The 13,588-nt window shown below is 44.5% G+C and overlaps 1 protein-coding gene across 2 annotated transcripts in view; it reads right to left on the minus strand.

Moving 5' to 3' along the window:
* Window positions 1-13,588, minus strand: part of LOC108163444 (protein piwi) — a 36,234-nt gene that overhangs the window by 5,126 nt on the left and 17,520 nt on the right. Inside the window, exon 1 of one of the 2 annotated variants that reach the window (XM_017298728.2) lies at window positions 9,184-9,374. The exons of the other annotated variant lie outside the window; for it this stretch is intronic. Coding sequence (XP_017154217.2) covers window positions 9,184-9,285 — 102 coding nt within the window. The 5' untranslated portion in view covers window positions 9,286-9,374. Of the gene's footprint in view, window positions 1-9,183; window positions 9,375-13,588 lie in introns of those variants that run through there. 2 annotated transcript variants of the gene reach the window in all.

A 13,588-nucleotide genomic window follows, 5' to 3' on the forward strand; every position in this document is an offset into this window, starting at 1 on the left:
GGGGTAGTGATCCCACCTTTATCATTAAAAACCGCAAGGAGGTCCTGGACCTCACGCTTGCCTCTCATGAGATACAGCGTAACATTGTATCCTGGAGGGTCCTGGAAGAGCACTCCTTCTCGGACCACAGGTACGTGGAAACTGTCTTCTCCTTCTCAGTACCGAAGCCAGTCCAATTCCGGAACATCAGGCGGACAAACTGGACTCGGTACTCTGATTACCTCTGTCGTGTTCTCCCTGAGCCCCCATCTGAGGAGGAGTTCTCCACGGAGGCCACGACTCGTCTTCTTAAGATCTTTACCGACGCCTGCAATAAGGCGCTCGACAAAGCATGCCCCTCTGGCAAGAACAGAGGCCGGATGAAACCTGAATGGTGGAATCCGAAACTGGGTGAACTCCGGAAAGCCTCCCGGAGACTCTTCAATAAAGCTAAGGCTGAAAACGTTGAGCAAAACTGGGCCGAATACAAGGCCAGTCTGTCAACCTACAACAAAGAACTTAGAAAAGCCAAACGCGCCTCCTGGCGTAAGTTCTGCAGCGAAATCGAGAGTAACTCAGAAGCCTCACGCTTGCGCAGAGTTCTCTCGAAGACAACACCCACCCTGGGCTACTTCAAGAACACCGACCAGTCGTGGACTACGTCCAGCGAGGAGTCGCTAAATCTTCTCCTAAATACCCACTACCCTGGCTGCGATGAAAACAGACCCAACTACCTCGCGCCTCCTTCTGTCGCCTCAAATGCCCTCCTGAGACTGCTAAGCCAGGAGAACATTTCCTGGGCGATCAGAAGCTTTAAACCCTACAAGTCCGCGGGGCCAGACGGCATTTTCCCTGCCCAACTGATTCACGCGGGACATAAAGCCACTAACTGGCTCAAAATAATTTACGAGGGAATCTTCTCCCACGGGTGCATTCCTGACACCTGGCTTCAGACCAAAGTCGTATTCATACCCAAGGCAGGCAAGCCCTCGCACACTGCCCCAAAAGATTTCAGACCCATAAGTCTATCGTCTTTTCTTCTAAAGGCGATGGAGCGGCTCCTGGGGCTGCATCTAACGGCGTGCATTCCGTCCAGTCTGATCTCAGACTCCCAGCATGCCTATCGGAAGGGAAGATCCACCGAAACTGCCCTACACTCGATCACATCGATCATCGAAGCGTCCCTTAATTTTAAGGAGTACACCCTAGTAGCCTTCCTCGACATAGAAGGCGCCTTTAACAACATCCTTCCGACCGCCATCACGGGCGCACTGACGGATCTGGGCGTTGACTCCAGGACGGTGAGCCTGATCGATCAGATGCTACAATGCAGGACGGTTGAGGCATCACTGGGGACGTCAACGTGTACCAGATTTGTCAGCAGAGGCACACCGCAGGGCGGAGTCCTCTCGCCCCTCCTATGGAACGTGGCAGTGAACACACTGCTGCGGGAGATAGAGGGGGGTGGCTGCCGTGTGGTGGCGTACGCGGACGATGTTGCCATAGCATTCTCCGGAAAATTTCCGCAGACGTTGTGTGAGTGCATGACAAGTACTCTCACGAAAATGTCGAAATGGGCAGACAAATGCGGGTTAGGCGTCAACCCGTCTAAAACGGAACTGGTGCTTTTCACTAGGAAGTACAAAGTTCCGGTACTGATTCCCCCAACGCTAGTCTTCAGCAACAACGCCAAGTATCTTGGCCTAATCCTCGATAGAAAGCTCGATTGGAAATTGAGCATAGAGGATAGAGTAAAGAAGGCCACAGTGGCCCTCTATACTTGCAGGAAAGCCATCGGACTAAAATGGGGAATGACCCCCTATATAGTTCGGTGGCTCTACACCGCCATCATACGACCAATCATGCTCTATGGATTGGTGGTATGGTGGCCAGCCTTGGACAGAAGGACATGCCTCAATAAACTCAGCAGATTTCAACGCATGGCAGAGCTATGCATAACTGGCGGGCTACGCACTACTCCAGGGGAAGCCCTGGATACTGTGCTGGACCTCCTCCCTGTGGATCTCATGGGAAAGAAGGTGGCAACACTTTCCGCCCTCAGAATGAGAGAAGCCAGACTGTGGAAAGCATCCGCGGTTGGGCACTCGGGAATCCTGATGAGACTACCGCAATTACCAGAGAGGACAGATTACTGTATCCCCAGTGATCACCTCTCGACGCCCTTCCAGGTATCAATCCCATCTAGGGAGGACTGGGAGATGGGCGAACCAGGACCTGCAAATGCGGTCCACTTCTACACTGATGGCTCAAAGCTAGACGGCCGCGTGGGAGGCGGAGTCTACTGCAGCGAGCTGAACATCCGTCATTGCTTCAGGCTCCCGGATCACTGTAGTGTGTTCCAAGCGGAGGTTGAAGCCATCAAGGAGGCCATTTCGATCGTCTCCAAACTACTTCTAGATACGCACTTAGTGTGCGTCTTCTCGGACAGCCAAGCAGCTATCAAAGCTCTACGCTCAATATCGTCGAACTCAGCGACCGTAAATGACTGCCGCAGGTCTCTGCACGAGATCGCAGAGCAGTTAGATCTCTTCCTTATATGGGTCCCCAGCCACAGGGACATCGAGGGGAATGACGCCGCCGACGAGCTAGCCAGGCAGGGTTCTACGATTCCTCTCCTATCGGAGAGGGAGCAAGTAGCGATGCCTTTGGCTACGTGCAGGCTCCTAACGCACGAATTGTTCGAGCAAAATGCCAATAGGAGATGGCAGCAAACCGTTTCCTGTAAAGTCTCAAGATTGATATGGCCATATCGATCGAAGAAGCGCTCAGCAGAGCTGTATAAACTCAGCAGAGCACAGTGCTCTGCAGTTACTAGAGCCATTACGGGACACTGGCAGATCGGCACTCACGCCTCTAGACTGTCAATCCCTCATAACGACTTCTGCAGGAGTTGTCGCGACGAGGAGGAGGAGGAATCGGTCCCCCACTTCTTCTGCCACTGCCCAGCCCTTGGAAATCGTCGTCTTCGTATTCTCGGGGCCGCTTTCCTCACGGACATTTCGGACCTGTCCGTAATCGAACCAGGGACCTTGTCCAAATACATCCAAGCCACCGGATGGGACTGCCCTTAACCTGCAGTAGTATGCTCTCACGGTTCGGGCAACGCGAAGGGGCACATGCCCATGCGGCAACACAACGGACCTTTTATAGGTCCAAGTGAGCTTGGGGGCGGGAGGCTCTTATCCCCCCCCTCCCGGCTACCGCCTTAACCTAACCTAACCTATTGAACGGTAAGTTTGTGTGCGTAGACAACAGGCACTAAGTCTTTAGTTTTCTTGATTGCAGCTTCATTCTTCTTTAGGTGTAGCGACAGCAGCAAAACTCTTTCCATTGCCCACGATATAGACCGTGCCGACTACTGGTCTGGTGCCTTGTCCGACAGCGTCCTACCAACTACAATATAACTACAGTCGAACTCTATCTCCCTAGAACGAATTTATAGTTTTCAATAATTTTGAGTGTGGTTTGTGGTTGATGTAGAGGTAGAGGTGGGAATGATAGCAAGCAAAATGTCAAAGCGTATGAGAGAGAAGGCAAATGAATTCACTGAGGCACTGGGACTCTTAGAGTTTGAGCAAAGACTATACAATACCAAGATGTTGCAGGAGCGACCAAAAAGCTGTTCTATGGCGGGTCCTAACATTAGGACCCAAACGGCACGAGGGAGCGCGCGGGGTTTCAATTCCCTTTTCGCCTGTACTTCGTCTCTACCGCGACCCCGCTGCCCATCGGTTTCGTCTGTTCGGCAATGCCTTCACCAGCAACGAAATAATTCTGGACTCTCGAGCCTCAGCACCGTCGAAGCGGTGGTCGCGGATCGCCGATGTCTTTGGAGCGGCACAGTGGGACCTTTGACCGTCTCAGCTTGCTAAATTAGTTAGTGAATATGAGTTCAATAAATATTTGCACACTGAAAAAATGTTAAACTTTGAGTGCTTATATCTCCTAAACTAAAACTATCTTGAAAATTCGATTGGAAAATTCTGTATTAGATGCGTACATTAAATTTATCTATGACATGCTTTCACACCGACTCGACGCTGACCGAGGCATTGACGAAGCCGAGTAGCATTTCGGAGGCGAAGGTAGCGTAAATAGAATTGAAGTACTAGCCCCGCGCGCCCGTACCATGAAGCGTCAAACGAAAATTTAAAAAGCATTTGTTCCTCATGCAACATCTTGGTATTGTATAGTCTTTGGTTTGAGGCAAGTGCAGGATGGTTTGATAAATTAAAAAAAAATTTATATATTTGCTCCCCTTAACAGCCTTTAGGTTTTTGTTGACGCAAATAAAAATAATGACGACGTTTCCGCTTGTGTTTTTAAAGTGTACTCTCTCTTTTGCTTTTTGCGACTGGTTATATGTTACAGACGTTCGAAAATTGGCAATGCAAATGAACCATTTCTTTTGCCGATTTTGGTATCTCAAATGTCGAATAGACATAATATATGGAGTCTTAGTATATGGATCTCATTTCTTAGGTTTATTTCTCAACTTTGACTTGACATAACAACGAGGGGGAACGTTGTGAGTTGCTGCGGACACCGCAACTCTACGGTTATACCCGATACTAAGTCAGTATGGCTCTCCTCCGGCAGACGCCGCTAATATTAAACGACACGACAAAGAGTGCGTGCGAGAGAGACAGAAAATCAGTCTGAGCGTGACGTCGGGCGCTGCGTAGCCACTGCAAATTGATTTGTTCCTATTCGCTATAAAAATGATCTGATCTGATCCAGATTCAGCAATCTGATAGATATGGTCATTATCTATGATTCTGCGTTTTTAGTTTTCTCGAATAAGCAATATTGTGGATGCAACAGATTTTCGTCCTTTGTGTGGGCGGAAGGGGGTGTGGCGAAATTTTGAGATACACGTTTTATAGTAAGATCTAACAGGAGTACGGATACTAAATTTGGTTACTGTAGTGTTAATAGTCTTTGAGATTTGTGAATATCCCCAGATTTTCGTCCTTTGCGGGGGCGGAAGGGGGTGTGGCGAAATTTTGAAACAAACTCGTCTCGGTCCGATATATTAGGAGTGTGGATACCAAATTTGGTTGCTCTAGCTTTTGTAGTCTCTGAGATCTAGGCGCTAATGTTTTACTCTAAGCAAAGCCGCCTATGCTACGTGTGTGTTAGAGAGAGACAGGGCGAGAAAAAATGAAATTGTTTTCTTGATGCTGGCTATAATAATGATACGATCCAATTCAGATTCCGCAGTCTTTAAGACATGGTCATTCTCTACTATTCTACGTTTTCTCATATCTTTAAAATTGTGGATGCCACAGATTTTCGTCCTTTGTGGGGGCGGAAGTGGGCGGGGCGAAGTTTTGAAATATTTTTGTAGCAGTGACATATCACAGAAGTCTGGATCCAAAACATCGTTGCTCTAGCTCTTATAGTCTTTGAGCACTAGGCGCTGAAGGGAACGGACAGACGGACAGACGGACGGACGGACAGACAGACAGGGCTCAATCGACTCGGCTATTGATGCTGATCAAGAATATATATACTTTATGAGGTCGGAAACGATTCCTTCTGGACGTTACACACATCCACTTTTACCACAAATCTAATATACCCCAATACTCATTTTGAGTATCGGGTATAAAAAGAAACTTAGCTAAATATATTATATTATTATATATATATTAAATATTCAGATTTCCGGCAAATATATACTTATGAAACTAAATATCTGAGTTATAAGTTGCTGCGGAGACGGCAACTCTACATTTATACCCGATACTTAGTCAGTATGGCTCCCCTCCGGCAGACGCCGCTAATATTAAACGACACGATAAAGAGTGCGTGCGAGAGAGACAGAAAATCAGTCTGAGCGTGACGTCAGGCGCTGCGTAGCCACTGCAGATTGGCTTCCTTATGGCTATTCAAATAATCCGATCTGATCCAGATTCAGCAACCTGATTATGTTCATTCTCTATGATTGTGCGTTTTTAGCATAGCTCGCAAACGACGGTCAACACTTTTTCCCTTTGCTGTCTCGTCACTGACAAAACCGAAAAAGACCACGAAGACACGGTCTCTCACTGAGCAGAACACTTTTTGTCTCTTCGCTTGTGTTATGTGTTTCGGGTTTTCGGGTGAGCCCGACACACGATCGTGTCTCACAATAACAACTTAGAGAGACACTTGGTCAAGCGCTCACAGCAAAAGTGTCTTTAGATGAGCAGAACCAAAAAAGTTTCTGAGTAAAGTGTTTTTAGTTTTTTTCGTGTATATGTTTATTTATTCATGTTTTCCGCATCTTTTAGGCTATTGTATTGTAATATGTATATTTATTTTCAAAATTGGCAAACGAACATTTTCGTTTTGCTTTTCACGATTCATTTTAAGCTCCAATATTCAAACCGTATAGAATTCACAAAAATTGATCGTTGCCATAAGCATCACACGTACAAGCACGCATACATACGCAAAAGACACTTTGTTCGTTCACTCGCGACAAGATGCTCAGTGAAAAACAGGAACAAAAGAGAAGTGAAGAAATCGGTCTTTGCTTGAGAAAAGAGCGAGTTGAGCAAAAACAGATTTGATCGGGTCTTTTCAGTCCATTTTCTCAATGTGTCCGTCAATGAGAGGTTTTTATCAGACACGCTATGGTTTTTAGTTTTCTCGAATCTGCAATATTGTGGATGCAACAGATTTTCGTCCTTTGTGGCGGCGGAAGGGCGTGGGGCGAAATTTTGAGACCAAACGATCAAGGTCCGATATCACAAGCGTGTGGATACCAAATTTGTTTGCTCTGGCTCTTATAGGTTCTGACATCTTTGAACTCATATTTTGCAATTGGCAAAACCGACCATGAAACCTGTGTGTTAGAGAGAGACAGAGCGAGAAAGAATGAAATTGTTTCTTGATTCTGGCTATAATAATTATACGATCTGGTTCAGATTTTACACTCTAAAAGATATAGTCATCCTCTACGATTCTGCGTTTTCAGTTTTCTCGTATCTTTGAATCTGTGGATGCCACAGATTTTCGCCCTTTGTGGGGGCGGAAGTGGGCGGGGCAAAGTTTTGATTCTTGTAATATTCTCGTAACAGTGACATATCACAGAAGTCCGGATATAAAATGTCGTTGCTCTAGCTCTTATAGTCTTTGAGCACTAGGCGCTGATAGGGACGGACAGACGGACAGGCAGACAGGGCTCAATCGACTCGGCTATTGATGCTGATCAAGAACATATGTATATACTTTATGAGGTCGGAAACGATTCCTTCTGGACGTTACACACATCCACTTTTACCACAAATACTTTACCAATACTCATTTTGAGTATCGGGTATAAAAAAAATAGCCTGAAATAACTATAAAATAGCTGTTTTGCTGTCAGCAATAGTGTGCGTCGCACACATTCAACTAAAATGCATTCTAAAGTGCTTGTGTTTTGAATTTAAGCATGCAGATCCCTAACGTACATACATACACATGTACACTACTGTCGTTCACTGTACAACTTTTCAGCCTAAGATTTCTTTCCTCCTTCTTCTCTTTCGCTCCGCTTTCCTAAGTTCCTAAGTCCGCTGACAGAAGTTCTTATTTTCTTCTGTTTCTTTCAAACTTCGATTCTTGCTGCTATTTTTAACCACAAACATTGAAATATGTTTTTTCGTTTCATTGCATTTTATGCAAGGGATACAAGACACCACTGCTTTATTACAATCTGTGTAAACACATGCATACATTCATACAAGTGGCTATCAGCTAAAAGCATACAGTCGGTTTGAACAACTTTGAAGTTTAATAATAAGGAAGGGAGTTTCCGATCCCGACGTTGGTATTATTCAAAATATGTAAATACAACACATATAGCACTTTGAAGTGTGAAAAATGTTCTGGTTCATTTAAGCTGTGAGCCACTGTATATATTATATATGTACATACATATACATACATACATTAACTCGACTACAAGAATAATTAAAACAAATTAACGGATTTCAATTTGTAGTTTTATATGCAGTTACTTGATTTCAACAATATTTTTTTAAGTTCAAAAATATGTTTGTTTATTCTATTACGTGTAGAATGCAAAGACGTTTTTTTTTTGTTCTTTCAAAAGGCTTTCGACTACGAAGTCAAAATGGCGGTCGGATGACGCCTTCGCAGACTGCACATATGTATGTACATGATACACAAACTTACAAATTTGAAGCGTCTGCAATTGCTTGCGCGGCAGAAATTTATTTTGGATTTATTTTCAAGGGCATTGCGTCTTTTTGGATAATGGTAAATATCAAAAACTAAACTTTGAATGTAAATATATTCTCTTACAATGTGTTCGGGTAACTACGCATGTATGCATTTAAGGGAATTTCAATTTTTATTATTATTATTATTATTATATAAAGCTAATAAATAGTTAAAACTAGGTATTAACAGGGTATGGGGCTATAGCTGCTGAGGCCTTAAGCTCACTATAGTATTATTATACGTTTGAGGATGTATGTATGTACTTATATACATATGTACAGGGTTGGTTCTATACGTTATTATATGTTGTGGAGGAATTATTATCTAAAATACTAATTGTGTATATGTATATGTACAGGGATGATTGTTTATGAGGTTATATGTAGTGAATGATTTTAGATTGGTCTAGATAGTTGAGGATTATTTTTGCGTTTTTGGTGTTAGGGTTGGAGATGTATTGCATGGGGTCGGTGTTATGGAATATTGAGGATCTTTGAAGAGAGAGGGCGGGGCATGTGTATATTATGTGTCTTATGTCTATGGTTCAATTTTTATAGTATATGATTTTATATGATTTACGAGTATGAAACTAATCTTATGATTTTGCGGATGTTTTACCCTTGAAGTACATGTGCATGCACAAGCAATCTGTACATGCATACTTACGCACTTGCAATTACCGAAATGTGCCAAGTGCGTCTAAAGACACAGAAATTTTCAACAGATAACTATTTAGAAAAGCGGGAATTCAATATACATATACATTCATATACATTCAATATACATATAATCGTATATATCTATGCACATGCATTATGAATTGTATTTAAGTTTGAAATTTGTTGGTACTAAAGTATATGGCACACGCACACCATATCGCAAGAACCAATGCATAAAATATATGCTCCGAAAATGTTTAAGCTTAAATTTCATAACGATCTAGGGATAATAAAATCTACATACCGGTTCATCTCTTTTTTCAGCTGTACTAGACCCTGGTCGGTCAAGAGATTCATCCAATGTCCCATATGAACGTCTTTGTCCACGACCCTGATATTCCGACATTCCGTTAATTACACACTGCACAAAGCGCGGCTTTCAAAGTTTTTAAATGACAGCAGTCATTGTGACCGCGGAGCTATCGAGAAAATATTCCGTCTGACGATCAGAAATATACCAAAATATCGTCACAAATATGCCGTAAATATACAGAAGAAATATTTGGATTCTACTTCCATTATATTCCTCGTTTTTGATATTAGGTCCAATATTACTAGCTAGCTAGGAACCTCAGCTATCAACTCATAGTTTTATCCGATTGATGAATTATTTTCTACGAGACTAAATAACTTTAACTTTAAATAATTCTAATTTTTATCGGATTTTTTATGAAATATGGTTTATATAGCCTACACACTGAGCACATCCCGGGGGAACGGAGGGATTTTTTGACAGATGTGAAACTCCGATTCACACCATCCACCATCTACCATCCGTCAAAAAGCAGCTGATGAGCATAAAACTACAAAGTATAGGTCTGAATTGTGCAAAATTTCACATTTTTTAATTAGTTAATTGGCTATATTATTGGCTATAATACAATTCATTTATGTACAATAAACGTAACTTTTTGGACGCCCTTAAAATTACAGCAGCTCTGTTTGGAAGTTGGTTTGGCCTTGGCTGCTTGGAGGAACACAAAAACACTATGGAACACTATTGTTCGGAGCAGAACCCAGCCGATTAGCTGCTTGCCAAATAGCACCTAATTCTTGGCCCTCAGCCGCTTATTTTGTTTGTTACTTATGTCTATGTCACTCATTTGTTTGTTAAAGCTTTGCGCTTGCTTGCCCTGCTAAACGCTCTCTGCCAGCTCGCTCTTCGCTATCTCCGCTTTGCGTCTGCCTACCGACGTCGGCCGAGCGAAGCTGCGCTTAGCGATCGGAGCGGCAATGTAAAGGGCAGGCAAGCCACACTTGCAATTTGGATGTCACGCATTAAAGAACATATCGTAATTTTATTTCTGCGCCGAGTTTTATTTAATTCGAAATAATTAGTCGGCCAATTGGGGATAAAAAACATTATCTTCACATAAAATTTGGTGACCCCGACGTGATCTCTGAGTTGCAGTGTCAATTAATAATCATTCGCGATCGACATTCGTTAGCCCTAGCAAATTTTCGGCGGCTAAGCACAATTCGGTGCTAAAACACACTTACATACACCTACATACACGCATTGCTGGCTATTAATTTCTCTGTCGCGACAATTCGGTCAGTGCAGTGCGGTAGGCAGTGCAGCGAACTCACTAATACACACAAGCGGAGTACAAAGCGGAATCGGACAGCTCGCACAGCCGCACAGCTAAAGGCATTAGCTGTAATCCCTTTGCTTTCGGTTCCCACGTTTATACGTATACAGGGTGTCTTTTTCGGTCGTGCTGAGTGACTCTTTTAAAACCTCAACATGGCAGCACCTGAGCCTACCAATGTCGCGAACGCAGCAATGCCGAGTGATGTAGATTTTTACAAGCACAAGGCCGAGTCCATCGCGCGCCAACTAAAGGCCATGGATCGCTTTCTTACCAAGAAAGAGCTTGCCGAGTTAGATGAGGCAGAACTTCAAGCTCGCTTCGAGCAGATCGAGCGAATGAATGCGGATTTCGATGCCGCTCAAACGAGCCTTGAAAGGCTGGATTTCCTGCAGTTAGCCCATGATGCCCGGCTGGACTTTTCGAATGTTTATGTCAAGGTTAGGTCCAGGCTGTCGCGGGAGTTGATGGCTGCTCGCACGGTAAATGTTGCCAATTCAACGGCTCGGCATACTCTCGAGGGGAATTCGTCGTTGTTCGCCTATAATAGTATAGGCCGTTCTCGAATGCCCGAGTTGCAGCTTCCGCGATTCGGTGGGAGCTACATGGATTGGCCAGAATTCCACGCGATGTTTTCGACAATGGTGCACAAAGACCATCGTATACCAATCATCGAAAAATTCCAATATCTTCGTGGATGTCTAGATGGTGCTGCGCTGGATACGATTCGTTCCTTGGAACTTTCTGAGGAGAATTACGACAAGGCGTTGAATTTACTAATGTTGCGATTCGATAATAAACTGTTACATTTTCAGGCACACGTCAAGGCTATTTTCGGGCTGCAAGGGGTGGAGAAGGGCTCGGCTATCGGCTTGCGCGCGCTCAGCGATAAAATCAATTCGCACTTGCGTGCACTTCAGACCTTGGCGACCCCGCAGGAGATTTCCGATGGGTTGCTGATCTTCATCGTAGGCACGAAATTGGACCACAAGACCAAGGAGAAATGGGAAGAGAACTTGCCGACGTCAGGATTGCCTCGGTGGTCAAGCATGGCCTCATTCTTGGAAGCAAGATGTCGGATGCTGGAAAATTTGGGATCGGCTATGGTAACAATTCCTAGCCAGCAGGTGGGAGAAAGTAAACCTAGCACCCTAATCACCTCCATTAACGATCATAATAGCTCAACATGCAAGTATTGCAAATCCTCCGATCACTACATATCCCGATGCCAGGCATTTATAGATCTCCCTGTTTTTTCTCGATACAAGGAGGTGAAGAAACGACATTTATGTCTAAACTGCCTCAACAAAGGCCATTCATTGCAACGCTGCAAGTCAGGGGCATGTAGAAATTGCCAAGCCAAGCATCACACACTGCTCCACATGCAGTCGGGCGCTGACGCTGAGTTGCCGTCGCCGAGCACGGAATCGACCCAGCATGATCCTGCAAGTGCCCTAGTAGCAAGCAAATATATTAGCCCTCCCCCTCGAGTCAAAAATCTCTGCCTAGCCAAAACGTGCTGCTAGCTACTGCAATCGTATATGTCAGGGGCCGTTTTGGATCGCTTATTCCATGTCGTGCCATTTTAGATTCCGCTTCTCAGGTTAACTTTATAACATCGAGACTCGCCAATCAGCTGCAGTTAGATCCTCACCCGTCTCACGTTAAAATCGCCGGTATTGGAGAGTCAATTCTACCATCCAGCAAGGCTGTGGACATCGTCCTGCAATCTCAAGACGAAAGCTATCGCGGTTTCCTCTCTGCAATTATCACTGCCTCAATCACAGGAATGCAGCCTAACTTCGGCTTAGACGCAAAGGATTGGCCAATGCCAAATAATCTAAAACTGGCTGATCCTAATTTCGCCAAGCCCCAGCGTGTCGATCTGTTGATAGGTGCTGGTTTGTTTTTCGAATTAATGTGCGTCGGACAGATTCGACTATCAGCCCAATTGCCAACATTGCAGGAGACAAAACTTGGTTGGATAGTATCAGGAAGCATTGATAGCTCGGAGAATAAGCGTGCAGCTTTAACCGCTTTTGAAAATTCCTCGTGCATCTCTATTGACGATTTTCGACCCACAACGCTGGAGTACCAAAACTTAGAGCAGCAATGCAGGAAGCAGCTGCTCGAGTGCCAGGTGCAAGTGGAAAAACTGCGATCGGAGAATCAGGAACTGCAGCGCGAACTTTTCCATATATTAAAAACCTACATATCCACGCCAAATGAAATTCAACTTTCAACAGTTTCTACATTGCCAAATTTCCTGCCATTCTATGCAATTACAGAGGTTCCCGATGATCAAGACGTAATCACGACAAGCCGCCTTCGTAAAGAAGCGCCGATTGCTGCGTTCGACGATCATCCCAGCGTAGCCGCCAGCTGCGCCCAAGCAAGCATCTTCAAGAGGGCCGTTGGAAAAATAGCGGTTCTGCCCCTTCAGGATGGATCTGTTGAAAGCCTTTGCCTTCCAACGGGGGGTGAATGTTCGGAGCAGAACCCAGCCGATTAGCTGCTTGCCAAATAGCACCTAATTCTTGGCCCTCAGCCGCTTATTTTGTTTGTTACTTATGTCTATGTCACTCATTTGTTTGTTAAAGCTTTGCGCTTGCTTGCCCTGCTAAACGCTCTCTGCCATCTCGCTCTTCGCTATCTCCGCTTTGCGTCTGCCTACCGACGTCGGCCGAGCGAAGCTGCGCTTAGCGATCGGAGCGGCAATGTAAAGGGCAGGCAAGCCACACTTGCAATTTGGATTTCACGCATTAAAGAACATATCGTAATTTTATTTCTGCGCCGAGTTTTATTTAATTCGAAATAATTAGTCGGCCGATTGGGGATAAAAAACATTATCTCCACAACTATACTGCGCGAAGTGGTAACAATTCAATTCAACATTAAAAATTAGAGGACAAGATTACCACAAAGTGGGTCTATTGGGGCCAAACGAGGAAAATTCATATTTACAAATAAACTTCATGGGCAGTGAAGAAATCTACGCAAACCAACGTGCACTCGCCAGTCGCAGCAACCTCAATTTTCCAACAGCCGGGCGAATGG

The sequence above is a fragment of the Drosophila miranda genome, chromosome 4 (genome assembly GCF_003369915.1).
Source record: "Drosophila miranda strain MSH22 chromosome 4, D.miranda_PacBio2.1, whole genome shotgun sequence".
In the NCBI taxonomy this organism is placed as follows: domain Eukaryota; kingdom Metazoa; phylum Arthropoda; class Insecta; order Diptera; family Drosophilidae; genus Drosophila; species Drosophila miranda.